At 37.7% G+C, this 14,218-nt stretch overlaps 1 protein-coding gene and 1 long non-coding RNA gene across 5 annotated transcripts in view; one reads left to right on the plus strand and one right to left on the minus strand.

Moving 5' to 3' along the window:
* Nucleotides 1–3,182, minus strand: part of LOC115219817 (nicotinamidase) — a 51,208-nt gene extending 48,026 nt beyond the window's left edge. For 3 of the 4 annotated variants that reach the window (XM_036509541.1, XM_036509540.1, XM_036509539.1), the window contains exon 1: nt 1,690–3,182. In XM_036509541.1, the coding sequence (XP_036365434.1) occupies nt 1,701–2,795 (1,095 nt within the window). In that variant the 5' untranslated portion in view covers nt 2,796–3,182 and the 3' untranslated portion in view covers nt 1,690–1,700. The remainder of the gene's footprint in view (nt 1–1,689) is intronic. The other variant, XM_029790096.2, reaches the window with a different exon arrangement.
* On the plus strand, nt 3,068–10,984 carry LOC118766239. Its single transcript, XR_005002140.1, has 3 exons — nt 3,068–3,205; nt 10,641–10,644; nt 10,971–10,984. It is a non-coding gene; the product is annotated as an uncharacterized LOC118766239 (long non-coding RNA).
* Nucleotides 10,985–14,218: the final 3,234 nt, after the last annotated feature.

The following is a 14,218-nucleotide window of genomic DNA, read 5'->3' on the forward strand; positions in this document are numbered from 1 at the left end:
ATTTACGGTGTGTCAACGGTTGAAATCGTTGTGACGGTAGTAGTAGTAGCGTGGTTATACGTTGTTATTGTTTCTGACAGTTACAGTGGTTATAGTAATTGCAACGATGGTCGTTGTGGTCGAGTGTCGTGGCTACGGATGTTGTGGTGGTGGTGGTGGTGGTGGGAAAGCGGTGGAGTGGTCGGCAGTGGTAGGTGTGGTGAGGAGGAGGGTGGGGTCGAGAATGGTTAAAAACTGATGTTGCAGTGGTTGTTTGTTGTTATAGTAAATGCTGGTAATAGGAGTGCTGTAGTGGTTATGAGTTGCGTGATGGTGATGATAATGACGATGATGATGATGATGATGATGATGATGATGACGATGATGATGATGATGATGATGATGATGATGATGATGATGACGATGATGATGATGATGATGATGATGATGATGATGATGATGATGATGATGATGATGATGATGATGATGATGACGATGATGATGATGATGATGATGACGATGACGATGATGATGATGATGATGAATGATGATGATGATGATGATGAAGATGATGATGATGATGATGATGACGACGACGATGATGATGATCATGATGGTGGTCGTCGTCGTCGTCGTGAGCAATGATGATTACTGGTTGTGAGCAGTGTTGAAAGTGATATGGGTTGTGATGATGATGATGATGATGAGGAGGAGGAGGAGGAGGAGGAGGTGGGGGGAAAATGAAGATGAAAAGGAGGAGGACGATGATGATGGAGAAGAAGAGGACGATTACGTCGACAACGATGATGGTAGTTAATGTTACTAGGTGCGTGAATAGCATGAACCGTATTACTCATTTAACTGCAATACTCTGTGTGTGTGTGTGTGTGTGTGTGTGTGTGTGTGTGTGTGTGTGTGTGTGTGTGTGTATGTGTGTGTGTGCGTGTGTGTGTGTGCATGTGCGTGTGTGTGTCTGTATGAGTGAGTGCATGCATGCGTGAGTAAGTGTGTAGCAAATCATTATAGTATCACGGTACTACTAAAAAAGAGTGGTCCCGGTGCGCGCACTCGCGTACTCTCGTATCCGCGCTAGCTAGTCGTGACTAGTCGATCCTTACTTTGTGTTTTTGTTTTATTTACTTTGTTTTTTAAAAAAATTATTTACTTTGAGTAAAAGAATTTATTTATTTTGTGTTTTATTTACTTTGCTAGGTAGTCGTGGTAGGATCGACTAGTCACGACTAGCTAGCGCGGATGCCCGAGTGCGCGCACCTTAGTACCTAGTATCACAACTTAGTTATAATAATGCATATTTAAAGCATGACGAGCACACACACACACACTCACATGTACAATCGACAAGGGATCTTCTTTATGTGGTTGTTCCATCTACTAGAAATAACGGCTAAAGTCATACCTTTTTTAGTCTTAAATAAAGAAAAACAACATCAGATAACGTATATTTAAAAGACGGGATAGTCACGATTGAAATATGCTCAATCATGATTGACCGGGTTCTAAACAATCAATAGGTCCAAGTACTAAAATATCCGTCGACAGAACTGTAAACAGTCGAATGAAAACTTTACGGATGAACTACATGAATATTTTAATAAAGAGAGAAACAGATGTGTGAAAGAGAAAGAGAAAGAAGGAAGGAAGAATATAAAGAGTGAAAGTGATAAAATGAGAATTTGAAATGAGTCTCACCAGCAATATCGTTACGATACACATGACACATTGGAAAGTGCCCGAGCAATCCATAGTCCGCGGTCAATATTCTGGAATGCCTTCGATAAATTTTCGGAAATCTGTTGAGATTGTAGTAAACAACAACCCTTCTCTACTAAATCCGTTTTAGTTGTCTCAATATCTTCCAGTTTAACTCCTTTGGATGCATCGTCAATTAGGTGGGTCTGAAAGCCCAAATGAAGGGCATCTAAGGCTGTGTACTTAACACACACGTCATAGGCAATTCCGCAGACATAAACATCGGTCACGTTGTGGCTCTGCAAGATGGAAAACAGCTGTGTTTGGGAAGCTCTGTTGTTGTCGAAAAAAGCCGAGTAGCTGTCCACGTCGGTGTCAGTGCCCTTAAACACCTGCACTGAACCCGGCGCGACATATAATTCTCGATGTAATTGGGCACCCCAAGTTCCCCGGACACAATGCCGTGGCCAAAGTACCTGAGACTGAGCTGCTGGCAAGCTAAAAGTTACTTTGTCATACAACTGGATTTCTTCAACAGAACGAGTAAAGCTGGAGTGTAAAGTTCTTGTACGTAGATTGTCGATAAAAGATATATGTTTGTCATCATGCCAGTCCAATGAATACACCACCAAATCAAATTTTACCAACTTAATAAGTTTGTTAATTACAGGGACGACATCTGCTCCATTCTGACCTGCAGGACATTTCTTTAATGATAACGTTCCGTCGATAAAATCGTTTTGGACATCTATGATCAAAATAGCAGAAATTGGTCTTATTACTCGGTTTAGCCATACTTGCCATCGATTTTCCTGTCTACCCAACAGATGATCTCCATCTTCATCTAAAAGTTCTAGCAATTCTCTGGATATAGAAGCTGCACAGCTGTCCGATTCAGGGAAAATGTCCTTAAGCATTTCGGTAAATTCATCCAAATCCAAAAATCCGTCTTTGTTTTTATCATAATGAACGAAACAGTCGTAGCACCAGTCTTTCGAACCGTCCACTTCATCTTTCGGGGTTTCCCCTGGTTGCCGTCTGTATTTATCTAGAAAATTCTCAGTCAATCTTTTATTATGACTAATAACATTAGGCTTTTCAGACATTTCAATTAAAAAAAAAAACGATAAATATATTATTTGATGAAACGTATAATTTTAGACGGAAAGTTATTCCTTCCTTAGTCCAGTATTAGTGATGGATATAAATTTCTATTACATCGGATGTTGAATATCGAAAGCTGATGTATTTATTGCTATTTGCTTAACACTTCTTTCTTTCTCTCTGTTATTAACAAAGCAGAGAAAGTAACCAAAATATGCGATGTGCTCAATTTAAACAATGATCGCTGACTGACTGGCGCAGAGTGAATAATCAAGAGGTTCGTGTATACATCATCAGATGAACTGTGCAGGTTTGTTTAGTTTCTAAGGCCGATCACTTTGTTCGACTACTAAACCCACCAGTTACGTAAATAGTTAAACAGTGGTATAGCAAGAACAAGGAAATAACAAACGTAGTAGTAGTAGTAGTAGTAGTAGTGGTAGTAGTGGTAGTAGTAGTGGTAGTAGTAGTGGTAGTAGTAGTAGTAGTAGTGGCGGATAGAGTAGATAGGGAAAAAGAGGGGGGGGAGATATTGATAAAGCCGGATTGGTGCGTCCTCACTCACCATGCCAACAAAGATATTCCTACCATGGCCTACAACTGTGAACTTTAAACTGATTATCAAGAATACCCTGTTAAGTAGCATTTAATACACATGTATGGACACACACACACACATCCCCTCTCTCTCTCTCTCTATCTCTCTCTCTCTCTATCTATCTATCTATCTATCTATCTATCTATCTATCTATCTATCTATCTATCTGTCTGTCTGTCTATCTATCAATCTATCCATATTTAAAATACATGGATCTTTTTCGTTTCCTTCCAACCACTTGAAGATTTTTCAATTCTCAATGGATTGTTTTCAAATTTTCCACACATATGTAATTTTGCATGTTGATGACGAATATCGCATTCATTTTATCGAAAAATTAATAATAAACAAGATGGAAGCTTTTAAAGTTATATATTTTTTAGCCAATCAAAGGAGTCCAGTGTCCTCACAAGCGGAAGTCGAAACTATTTGCTACCGTAGTTGCCATGGCAACTTTAAATGCTTGTAAGTTTTTGTATCAAAATAATAGAACTACAATATTTGCATGCAAAACTATATCAAAAAGTACGTTATTTTTTAGTTTGTAAGAAAATGAAAAAGATCCAAATACATACATACACACATACATATAATATAATATAATATAATATATATAATAAAATATATTCAGTCGGTCGTCTTCATCTTAAAACCGATTTACAACCATCTCCTTTCATCTTTGATCAAGATTTTCAGTTCGAAACATTAGGATTCAGTTATCCTGGAACTTAATAATAATAATAATAATAATAATAATAATAATAATAATAATAATAATAATAATAATAATAATAATAATAATATTAATAATAATAAGTTTTTCTCATCACCAGTTCACATGTATAAACGTAACCTTAAGGTACACAAACCCCTACACTCACATACGGATAGAAAAAAAAAACTAAGCAAAAAAGACCTATAATATGCAGAAGTGTTACCAGTAGTACTCAACTAAGTTTGGGTCCTCTGCTAACCCCTTTGAAGGGTTTCCGCCCCTAAGGAGTTGATGAAATAAATACCTATAAATTATATCTGTTTAGTGTTAACTTAAAATATGGTTACTCTCTTTACTCTCTTTTACTCTCTTTTACTTGTTTCAGTCATTTGACTGCGGCCATGCTGGAGCACCACCTTTAGTCGAGCAAATCGACCCCGGGACTTATTCTTTGTAAGCCCAATACTTATTCTATCGGTCTCTTTTTGCCGAACCGCTAGGTGACGGGGACGTAAACACACCAGCATCGGTTGTCAAGTGATGCTAGGGGGACAAACACAGACACACAAACATATACACGCATATATATATATATATATATATATATATATATATATATATATATATACGACAGGCTTCTTTCAGTTTCTGTCTACCAAATCCACTCACAAGGCATTAGTCGGCCCGGGGCTATAGCAGAAGACACTTGCCCAAGATGTCACGCAGTGGGACTGAACCCGGAACCATGTGGTTGTTAAGCAAGCTACTTACCACGCAGCCACTCCTGCGCCTATATATTTAATATAATATATTGTATATTTAATATAATAATTTATTTTATTGTCATGCATTTTCTTATTTAAAATTGAGTGCAACTATTGTTTAATTTATACAAACCAAAAAAAGCAAAAAACATAAATGCAGCAAAATGCCTCAATTAGTCGCACATTACAAGGTCCAACAGAACCTACTGAAGCAAGCCAACACTCTCACGGCATTATCACAGGTGATGGCAAGGCAAAGGCACTGGAATGGAAAAGTCAAGCACCCTCACGGGCTCACCTGGCACCTCAGTAAGGCGAGTTACCAATGATGGCAAGAATCCCACTGTTAGCAGCCCAGCCACCCCAACTGTCTCAAAAGTCACAGACTGGAAAAGATAGTTCACTGCCAGGTCCCGATAGTTCAGGGTTTTGTTCTGTTGGGCTATAGAAGCATTGACCCTCTCATGTTAAATGTCTGAAAAAAAAAATAAAGTGTAGGAGTGATGGGGTAAAATTAGTAATTTCTGATTTCTCCCTATTTCTTTTACCTACTCATTTGAAATCATTACATTGCAAGTATTGCATCGTTACTTTGTACTGCTGCATCACCTTTAGAATGAAAAATTAATCAGCATAATTGTTGTTGAAGTTAAGAGAGAAAGTTTGGAATATAACCAGGTGACAGGTACTTTTATTTTTTCAAGAGATTTTTCCTCAACTTGACCCAATTGTAATTGAGGTTGCTAATAAAATATCTGGATATTTTTAGTGTTGTTTTCTGTGTCATTTTATATATATATATATATATATATATATATATATATATATAATAGAAATATTAAAATTACTAAGTCTCTCTAATAAGCGGACAGCTTTATTCTTATTTTTATAAGAATGCCATATTAGTATGGTGATAACTATTATATATATATATATATATATATATAAATGAAAGAATGGAGTCGAACGAAGATTTTAACAAAATTCCTTTACTCTCAACACATGTTTCGAAGACTGCATACTCTTAATTCCGAAGGAATAAAGGGTGCATTATGCCATCTTCTCATCAGGAAAGACAAGGAACCTCTATCAGCCTCAAGACGAACAAAAACTTTTTGGTGACTGCCTACATGATATCCACAGTGATCTTCGTTCGACTCCATTCTTTCATATATCCATATAAAAAAAACACACAAATTACCACACAAGAACACGGGGTTTCTGCCCTTAGCATGCAGCTTCAACCGTGTCTTCTGACGTGAATTTGCTACCCAGGTATCGATTAACCGAATTATCAATACTAAGATAATTCATTCACATATAGTAACAAGATAATTCATTTATCCATTTCATTAAATTTATATATATATATATATATACACACACTTACACACAATGGGCTTCTTTCAGTTTCCACCTACCAAATCCACTCACAAAGCTTTGATCAACCAGAGATTGTAGTAGAAGACACTTGCTCAAAGTTCATGCAGTAGGACTGAACCCAGAACTGTGTAGCTGGGAAGCAAACTTCTTACCATACAGCCAGACCAGCCCCTAAATGAGTAACACTTTCATTGAAAGCAAAGTAATTAGTCTTGGTGAGCAATGTATTTATTGTTTAAGTGGTTCATTTTGTGTATAATGATAGTTGATACTCTGATCCCAATGTATATATATATATATCATCGTCGTCATCATCATCATTGATTAACGTCCATTTTCCGTGCTAGTACGGGTTGGACGGTTCGACTGGGGTCTGGGAAGCCAGGAGGCTGCACCAGGCTCCAGTCTGATCTGGCAGTGTTTCTACAGCTGGATGCCCTTCATAACGGCAACCACTCCGTGAGTGTAGTTGCTGCTTTTTATGTGCCACTGGCACAGGTGCCAGGGGAGTCTGGCAGTGGCCACGATCGGTTGGTGCTTTTTACGTGCCACCGGCACGGAAGCCAGTCAAGGCGGCGCTGGCATCAGCCACGTTTGGATGGTGCTTTTTACGTGCCACCGGCACAGAGGCCAGTCTGGGCGGCGTATAAATATTTATATGTGTATGTATACATATATATGTGTGTGTTTCCCGCACCTCTACTTGACAACCAATGTTGATTTCTTTCCATCCGTGCAACATAGCAGTTTGACAAAAGAGATTGATAGAATAAGTACCAAGCATAAGATCTAAGTACTGGGGTAAATTTGTTTGGCTAAGCCATTCAAGGCGGTGCCCCAGCGTGGCTGCAATTCAGTAACTGAAAGATAGAAGATAAAAGATTTTGTATGTAAAGCTAATTTCCTCATTATATTATTCAATAATTTTCCTCTTTTTCATTCCAAGATAATTTTCATTTCTTTTTCTGTCTTTTCTATACTGTTTGTCAACACAAGAAAATCCTTATACGGTTGCTCTGCCAGCTGGAAATAGTGACTAAATTTCCCTTATATCAAATCTTATTGTGTGGAAAATTGAAAAAAAAATGCTCACTTCAGAAAATGTAGTCCAAGATACATTATGCCTGAAAGAAAAAATGATGGGGTGATTATAGACAGGATGTTCTCGATTAAGACTGACATGGGTTAAAACAGTAACAATTCATGTATATTGTTATTAAAAAACAAAACAAACAAAATCAAATCATTAAGTCAAACATCTTACTGAGCTGATAAGGTGATTGGCAACAAGCATACAGGAACAGAAGTGTCTCTAGTTACTGTACAATGTATCCATGGCAAACACAGACACTTAATTCACAGTATCCCAGTCAACTTCGATATTAAATAAAATATAAATGTGTGTTGATTTTGTGCTGTGAGAGAAAGCAAGATCAATAAAATAAATACAGTTGAGAATCCTTTATTGAAAATGCTTGGGACCGGAAGTGTTCCAGACGTTTGAATGATTGTAAATTTACATCTGTAAAATGGAAATGCTTGGCAACAATCTGAACCCATTATCCAAGTTATATGTCAAAATACAGCATATACCAGATGTGTCAAACACAGAGGAAGTCATGGCTTGGATCTGGCCCAGCTCCTGATTCAATTTTATAAAAAATAATTTTTATTAGTATTTTTTTAATTTAAAATAATCTTCAATTCTCTATTTCTGAGATTAGAAATTTGTATTATATACAATGTTTACATGAATCAGACTGGTAGCCTCATCTTGATTATTGCTTTCACTATGTTTCAGCTGGTGCCCAATCCAGCCTTTTTCAGGTGTCTTCTGATTCATTTACCTGGAATTGAACTCAGAACTTCTAGGAGACTGCCCTGCACTCACCAGTACCTTTATCTACTACACTATGCCTATTAGCGGTGACAGAGTGAATTTAGCATTGTGGATGATAAGGCATTGGTTAACGCAGTACAGTCACCTAGAGATCCTGAGCCCAATCCCAGGCAAGGCATTAAGGTGAGTCACAAGACACCTGAAGAAGGCTGGAGCGTTCAACAGCCGAAATGTAATGAAAGCAACAATCGAGATGAGGGCACCAGTTTGACTAATGTAAACAGTGTACTTAAAATATTTTGTAAAATATATGTCACAAGCATACATTCAGAGTCAAAACCAAATCAGTGCACCAGAGCGAGTCTGTTGTTATCTTGACCAAGTAAAAGGAAACTTGTGAATCCATAAATAAAAATTTGTTACCTATTTCTCCTTCACTTTGTTTACATAAGCTGAGTCATATGGAACGTTAGATGAGTTTTTTTTGTGTATTTTTTTCTTTCTTTCTTTTTTTGTTTTTTAAAATTATATGTACTTTTGTCTGAATGGATTCTAATGATATGAGCAATACTGAAAGGTTTTGTAACTAAAACAGTGCAAGCTTTTTCTAACTGTATACATTCATTTGGTCAATTTGACCTCGTAGATGAAGTGACAAGGGATCGAGATATCTGGCAATATGAAGCTCTTAAGAAGACCTGCCCACCTCAGCAAAACAGTTCTGGAAGTACTGTATGTTCCACCCACATGTAACATTAAATTTTTCATACCCCTACCCCAATAAATCAAACTACATCTCTTCTTCATGCACTATGCTTATCTCATCCCCTCCCCCACTCCTGAAGCCCAATCCTGTCCTCCCCACCCTGCCAACTGTATCATTCCTACCCTGTTGCCCCCACTCCAGTCGCTGCATTCCCTGCTCCCTCCATTTGCATTCACATGAACTCTCAACTCAGGCACTGTGGACAATCCTCTACCATTCCATTTATATTCACATCCTTGTACCTTGAGAATATGCCACCATCTCTCTTTGTTCTCTCTTACTCTCACTCCCTCTCACCCTCTTAATGGGGTAACTATATATATCTTCTCTACAGCAAGACACCTGTATCTGTTCCTCTGTCATACTCTTACCTCTCATCACTTGGCACAAAGTCCCTTCCTTCAATACCACCCACCTGTGGAAGCACATGGCCTAGTGGTTAGAGCAGTGGACTCTTTAAAAAGGCATATTTAATTTGTGGAGGCGCAATAGCCCAATGGATAGGGCAGTGGACTCGCTGTCAGAGGATCGCGTTTTCAATTCCCAAACTGGGCGTTGTGTGTGTTTATTGAGCGAAAACACCTAAAAGCTCCACAAGGCTCCGACAGGGGGGGGGGGGCGACCCCTGTTGTACTCTTTCTCCACAACTTTCTCTCACTCTCTACCCTCCACATCAGACACCAGTGCTCTGGTCAGATGAGTTTATTGGCGTGTAGTTTATTATTTTTAAATTGATTAACTTTCAAAAGCAGTTGTGTTTTCTTAATTTACATTGCTTTTTTTATTATTAGGGTTCAAAAGGGTGCGCAAGCTGGCCACATTTGGTAGTACATCAACAAATACTTAGTGGCATTTCTCTCTCTGCTTTTTTATGTTCCCTTGATAATTCTATCCAAATTCCCCACCTCCCCCTTCCCCCTCCCCCTGCCTTCAGGTCAACTTCTCTTGCTTTTCATCTTTTTCAGGGTCAATAAAATAAAGTTATCCCATCATGTACATATTGGGATAGATTAAATCCAACTTCTCTCAAACTCACTAAAAAAATGCTGGTATTCTGCACCAAAATTTAAAATAATTATTAGGTTCCAATAATACTCTTTCAATCCATTGGCTTCAGTATTTACTCTTTACTCTTTTACTTGTTTCAGTCATTTGACTGCGGTCATGCTGGAGCACCGCCTTTAGTCGAACAAATCGACCCCAGGACTTATTCTTTGTAAGCCTAGTACTTATTCTTTCTGACTCTTTTGCCAAACCGCTAAGTTACGGGGACGTAAACACACCAGCACCGGTTCTCAAGCGATGTTGGGGGGGATAAACACAAAAACACAAACACATACACACATATATATACATATACATATATATGACGGGCTTCTTTCAGTTTCCGTCTACCAAATCTACTCACAAGGCTTTAGTCGACCCGAGGTTATAGTACAAGACATTTGCCCATGGTGCCAGTAGTAGTGGGACTGAACCCAGAACCATGTGGTTAGTAAGCAAGCTACTTACCACACAGCCACTCCTGTGCCTATTTATTCATAGAATTTTTTTTTTAAACTCTTTTCTAGTTTATTCTGGCCAACACATAGGAAGTTAGCATCTGAATGACATTCTTTCACTGTTGGCATCAATGTGGTTTATATCATTAGTTTTGTTTTATATAAGTCAAAGTATTGAATGACTAACTGTTATATCTTTTTGAATTCAATGACTGTTCCATAGGTCTGAGAGAGCATTACCATCTGGAGCTTTGTTCCTGATAGGGCCAACCTAGACAGGTTGGTCTCCTGGAGAGTTTACAGAGTAATGGTGACCCATTGCTCATCACCAAGATGGCAGCCCCATCATCCAACTATTCAGCAGAAGACCAACAACCTGCCCAGAAGAACCATCAACCCCTTATGATACTGATCACAAGAAACCAGATGGCCCAACAACAGAACAGACCCCTGCATGCCTACAATGAGAAATCAAGGATGTAGAGGTGCTGGCATAAGATCTCCAGTGACGAAGAGCACTGGTGGACCTGGGTGGCTCTATGCATATAATGTCTCCGAGGCGACTAACCTGGGATGACTCCAGCCTCATCAAACAAAAGCATGAAGTAGCAGCAGCAGCAGCATTTATCAGTTGATTACTTCTGCTTCATATATAGATGGCACCTGATAGCAATTCTTGCTCCTGTAATGCATAAAGATAACCTTGAAGGTGTGAAGTTATAAACTTGTTGGTACTCCAATCCAGGCTTTTAGTGTGGTTTATTCCTTCTAGAATCTGGGTTTTTATTTTCAGAGTTGTTGTGTGGTAAGTAGCTTGCTTACCAACCACATGGTTCTGGGTTCAGTCCCACTACATGGCACCTTGGGAAAGTGTCTTCTATAGCCTCGGGCCGACCAAAGCCTTTTTGAGTATATTTGGTAGACGGAAACTGAAAGAAGCCCGTCGTATATATGTATATATATATGTATGTGTGTGTATATGTTTGTGTTTCTGTGTTTGTTCCCCCAACATCGCTTGACAACTGATGCTGGTGTGTTTACATCCCTGTAACTTAGTGGTTCGATAAAAGAGACTGATAGAATAAGTACTAGGCTTACAAAGAATAAGTTCTGGGTCAATTTGCTTGACTAAAGGCAGTGCTCCAGTATGGCCACAGTCAAATGACTGAAACGAGTAAAAGAATAAAGAGTATATACAACCTTCTCAGTGAACTAGTTTCTTTTTTGATTCTATTTCAGTATCGTATGGGATTTCCCAGTGTTCCTTGGTAAGAGATATGTGTTAGCTTTTATTTAATATCTCTTCTCAAGTTCATTAGCTGTCATGATCATGTTATTTTCATGTTCATAAACTTGAACAAGATAGTTACTAATCTTTTTCCCCTTTTATTTGTGTGTCTGTGTGTGTGAGTGTGTTGTGGTTTGTCTAAGAAAGTAACAATGGTTCCAACAGACATTGAACTCCAAAAAAACATAACAATTAGTTATTCAATACTTAGCACTTCTTGGTAAAGGACTCAAATCCGTTGCCTTCTAAATGTTGGATATGATGAAAAATATGAAACTTCTAAGCTATTGGATCATTGATTATTCAAATTGTAGAGATTAAATGAACAGGTTAGTCCTAAATTGATATATTAGCCAGTCAGTCACATTAGGAACAAGCATGTTAGTCAATATGCAAGTGCTATTGTGTAAAAACTTATAGGTAAAGTGACTGCTATTCATAACATAATGATGCCAAGTTGCTAGGTTAGTTAGTTATAATACTGTTCTCTCACCCATTCATTTTCCTGTATTTTTTTGTATTAGCAACTTTTTCTTTAATAATTCAATTAACCCCAACACACACAGTGTTCCTTCAAACACTTTTAGTCAATACCAAATATTCACATTATAAAATCAATCAGTTGTGAAACCTATTAGTATTAATTTTATAAATCAAGTTGATTATTGCTATATAGAATGACAACAACCTACACCACCATTACCACAAATATGCTATTAAATAAACATGCCATTATATTTGCACTTAGCTATTTTCATATAAAGAATTTGGGTCAAAATACAAGTTGTGTTTGACTTAAGAAAACCTATGTTCAAATACTTTGTATTTTTATATATGGCAATAACAGTTACCTGCCCTGCCTAGTTAGGTTATTTGCTCGTCCAGGATTATGATGTGACAGCGGTTGAAGAATTTTAAATATAACCAGGATATTATACACAAATATATTCAGACTAATGTCCTCTTCTTGGTTGTTATAATCACTGTGAGATAGTGAATAAAGTGTTAAGTGTAATGGCTTAGCTAGTGGGCATGATTTTAATCCCCAGGGCAGTCAACCTTTACAGGGTTAAACAAAAGTCACCCGACAGTAAATCAAAATTCCATAAATACTAATCTGTAATTCTGTATTGACTTAAATGGAAAAATGTGTCACTCAAGAAGGACTTCAGTTTGAACAATTTTCACGACATTTCATATTTAGATGCTTTTGTTAAATTTTGACTGGCTTCCGTGCCGGTGGCACGTAAAATGCACCGATCCGATCGTGGCTGTTAGATTTTTAGACACTAACATATCTTTTTTATACTCTTAGTTCACCCATGTGTATTCAGATCAATCGTGAATGGTTGAACCTACAGAGATAGAGTTGACAGTGGTTAAAACAAAACAATAAAAAAAACTTGAAATTTTTTTTTTAAATGCAAGTCAACATTATCCCTCACACCTTGGTCCAATCAAGATCTTAAGAGGACAAATTATACTAAAGTCCTGAGTCCTGCCATATTGGCAGAAGATTGTAAATATATAAAACAATTAACCCAAAACAATAACATTTAAAAAGGAGTGGTTGTGTAGTAAGAAACTTTCTTCTATAGTCTCAATCCGACCAAAACCCAGTGAATGAATTTGGTAGACAGAAACTGAAACAAGCCTGTTGTATATATATACATATATATATATGTGTGTGTCTCCCCTGGCATGTAAAAAGCACCCACTACACTCATGGAGTAGTTGCGTTAGGAAGGGCATCCTACTGTAGAAACACTGCCAGATCAGACTGGAGCCTGGTGCAGCCTCCTGGCTTTCCAGACCCCAGTCAAACCGTCCAACCTGTGCTAGCACGGAAAATGGACGTTAAAACGATGATGATGATGATGATGATATATATATATATATATATATATATATATATATATATATATATATATATATATATATACATGTAGGTATATCTATGAGTGTATATGTCTTTCTGTCTGTGTTTCCACCCCACCTCCTTCCCTCTTGACAACTAGTGTTGGTTTGTTTGCATCCCCGTAACTTAGCAGTTTGGTAAAAGATACTGATAGAATAAGTACCAAATTTTAAAAAGTACTGTGGTTGATTCATTCGATTAAAAATTCAAGGTGGTGCCCTAGCATGGCCACAGTCTAATGACTGGAACAAGTAAAAGATAATAGATACTAAATAAAAAGAGTTAAGAAGCAAAGTGAGTACCTCCTCCAAATTAGTGTTGGTATGGCAGTGATTATGAAAATAAGTATTACCTCCTTCCAAGAGATGATTACTAAATCTAGTGGTACCTTCCCCCAAGAGGTGTTAGAATAACAGTGCTTACCAAACTGAATGCTACTTCCTGCCAAGAAGTGTTTGTATAATAATGGTAACCAAGGTGGGATGCAGTAATTACCAAAGTGAGTTTCCCCTTCTTCCTCAAGGTATTAGGATTGCTTGGGGAAAGCTACAAAAATTCTTTCTTTCTCTCAATTTTTTTCTGAAAGAAATTGACCACTAGGTCTAAAAATACCCAAGATGGTACCCTTATGATTCTAATGGCACTTAGGGC

The sequence above is a fragment of the Octopus sinensis genome, linkage group LG15 (assembly GCF_006345805.1).
Source record: "Octopus sinensis linkage group LG15, ASM634580v1, whole genome shotgun sequence".
Taxonomy (NCBI): Eukaryota; Metazoa; Mollusca; class Cephalopoda; order Octopoda; family Octopodidae; genus Octopus; species Octopus sinensis.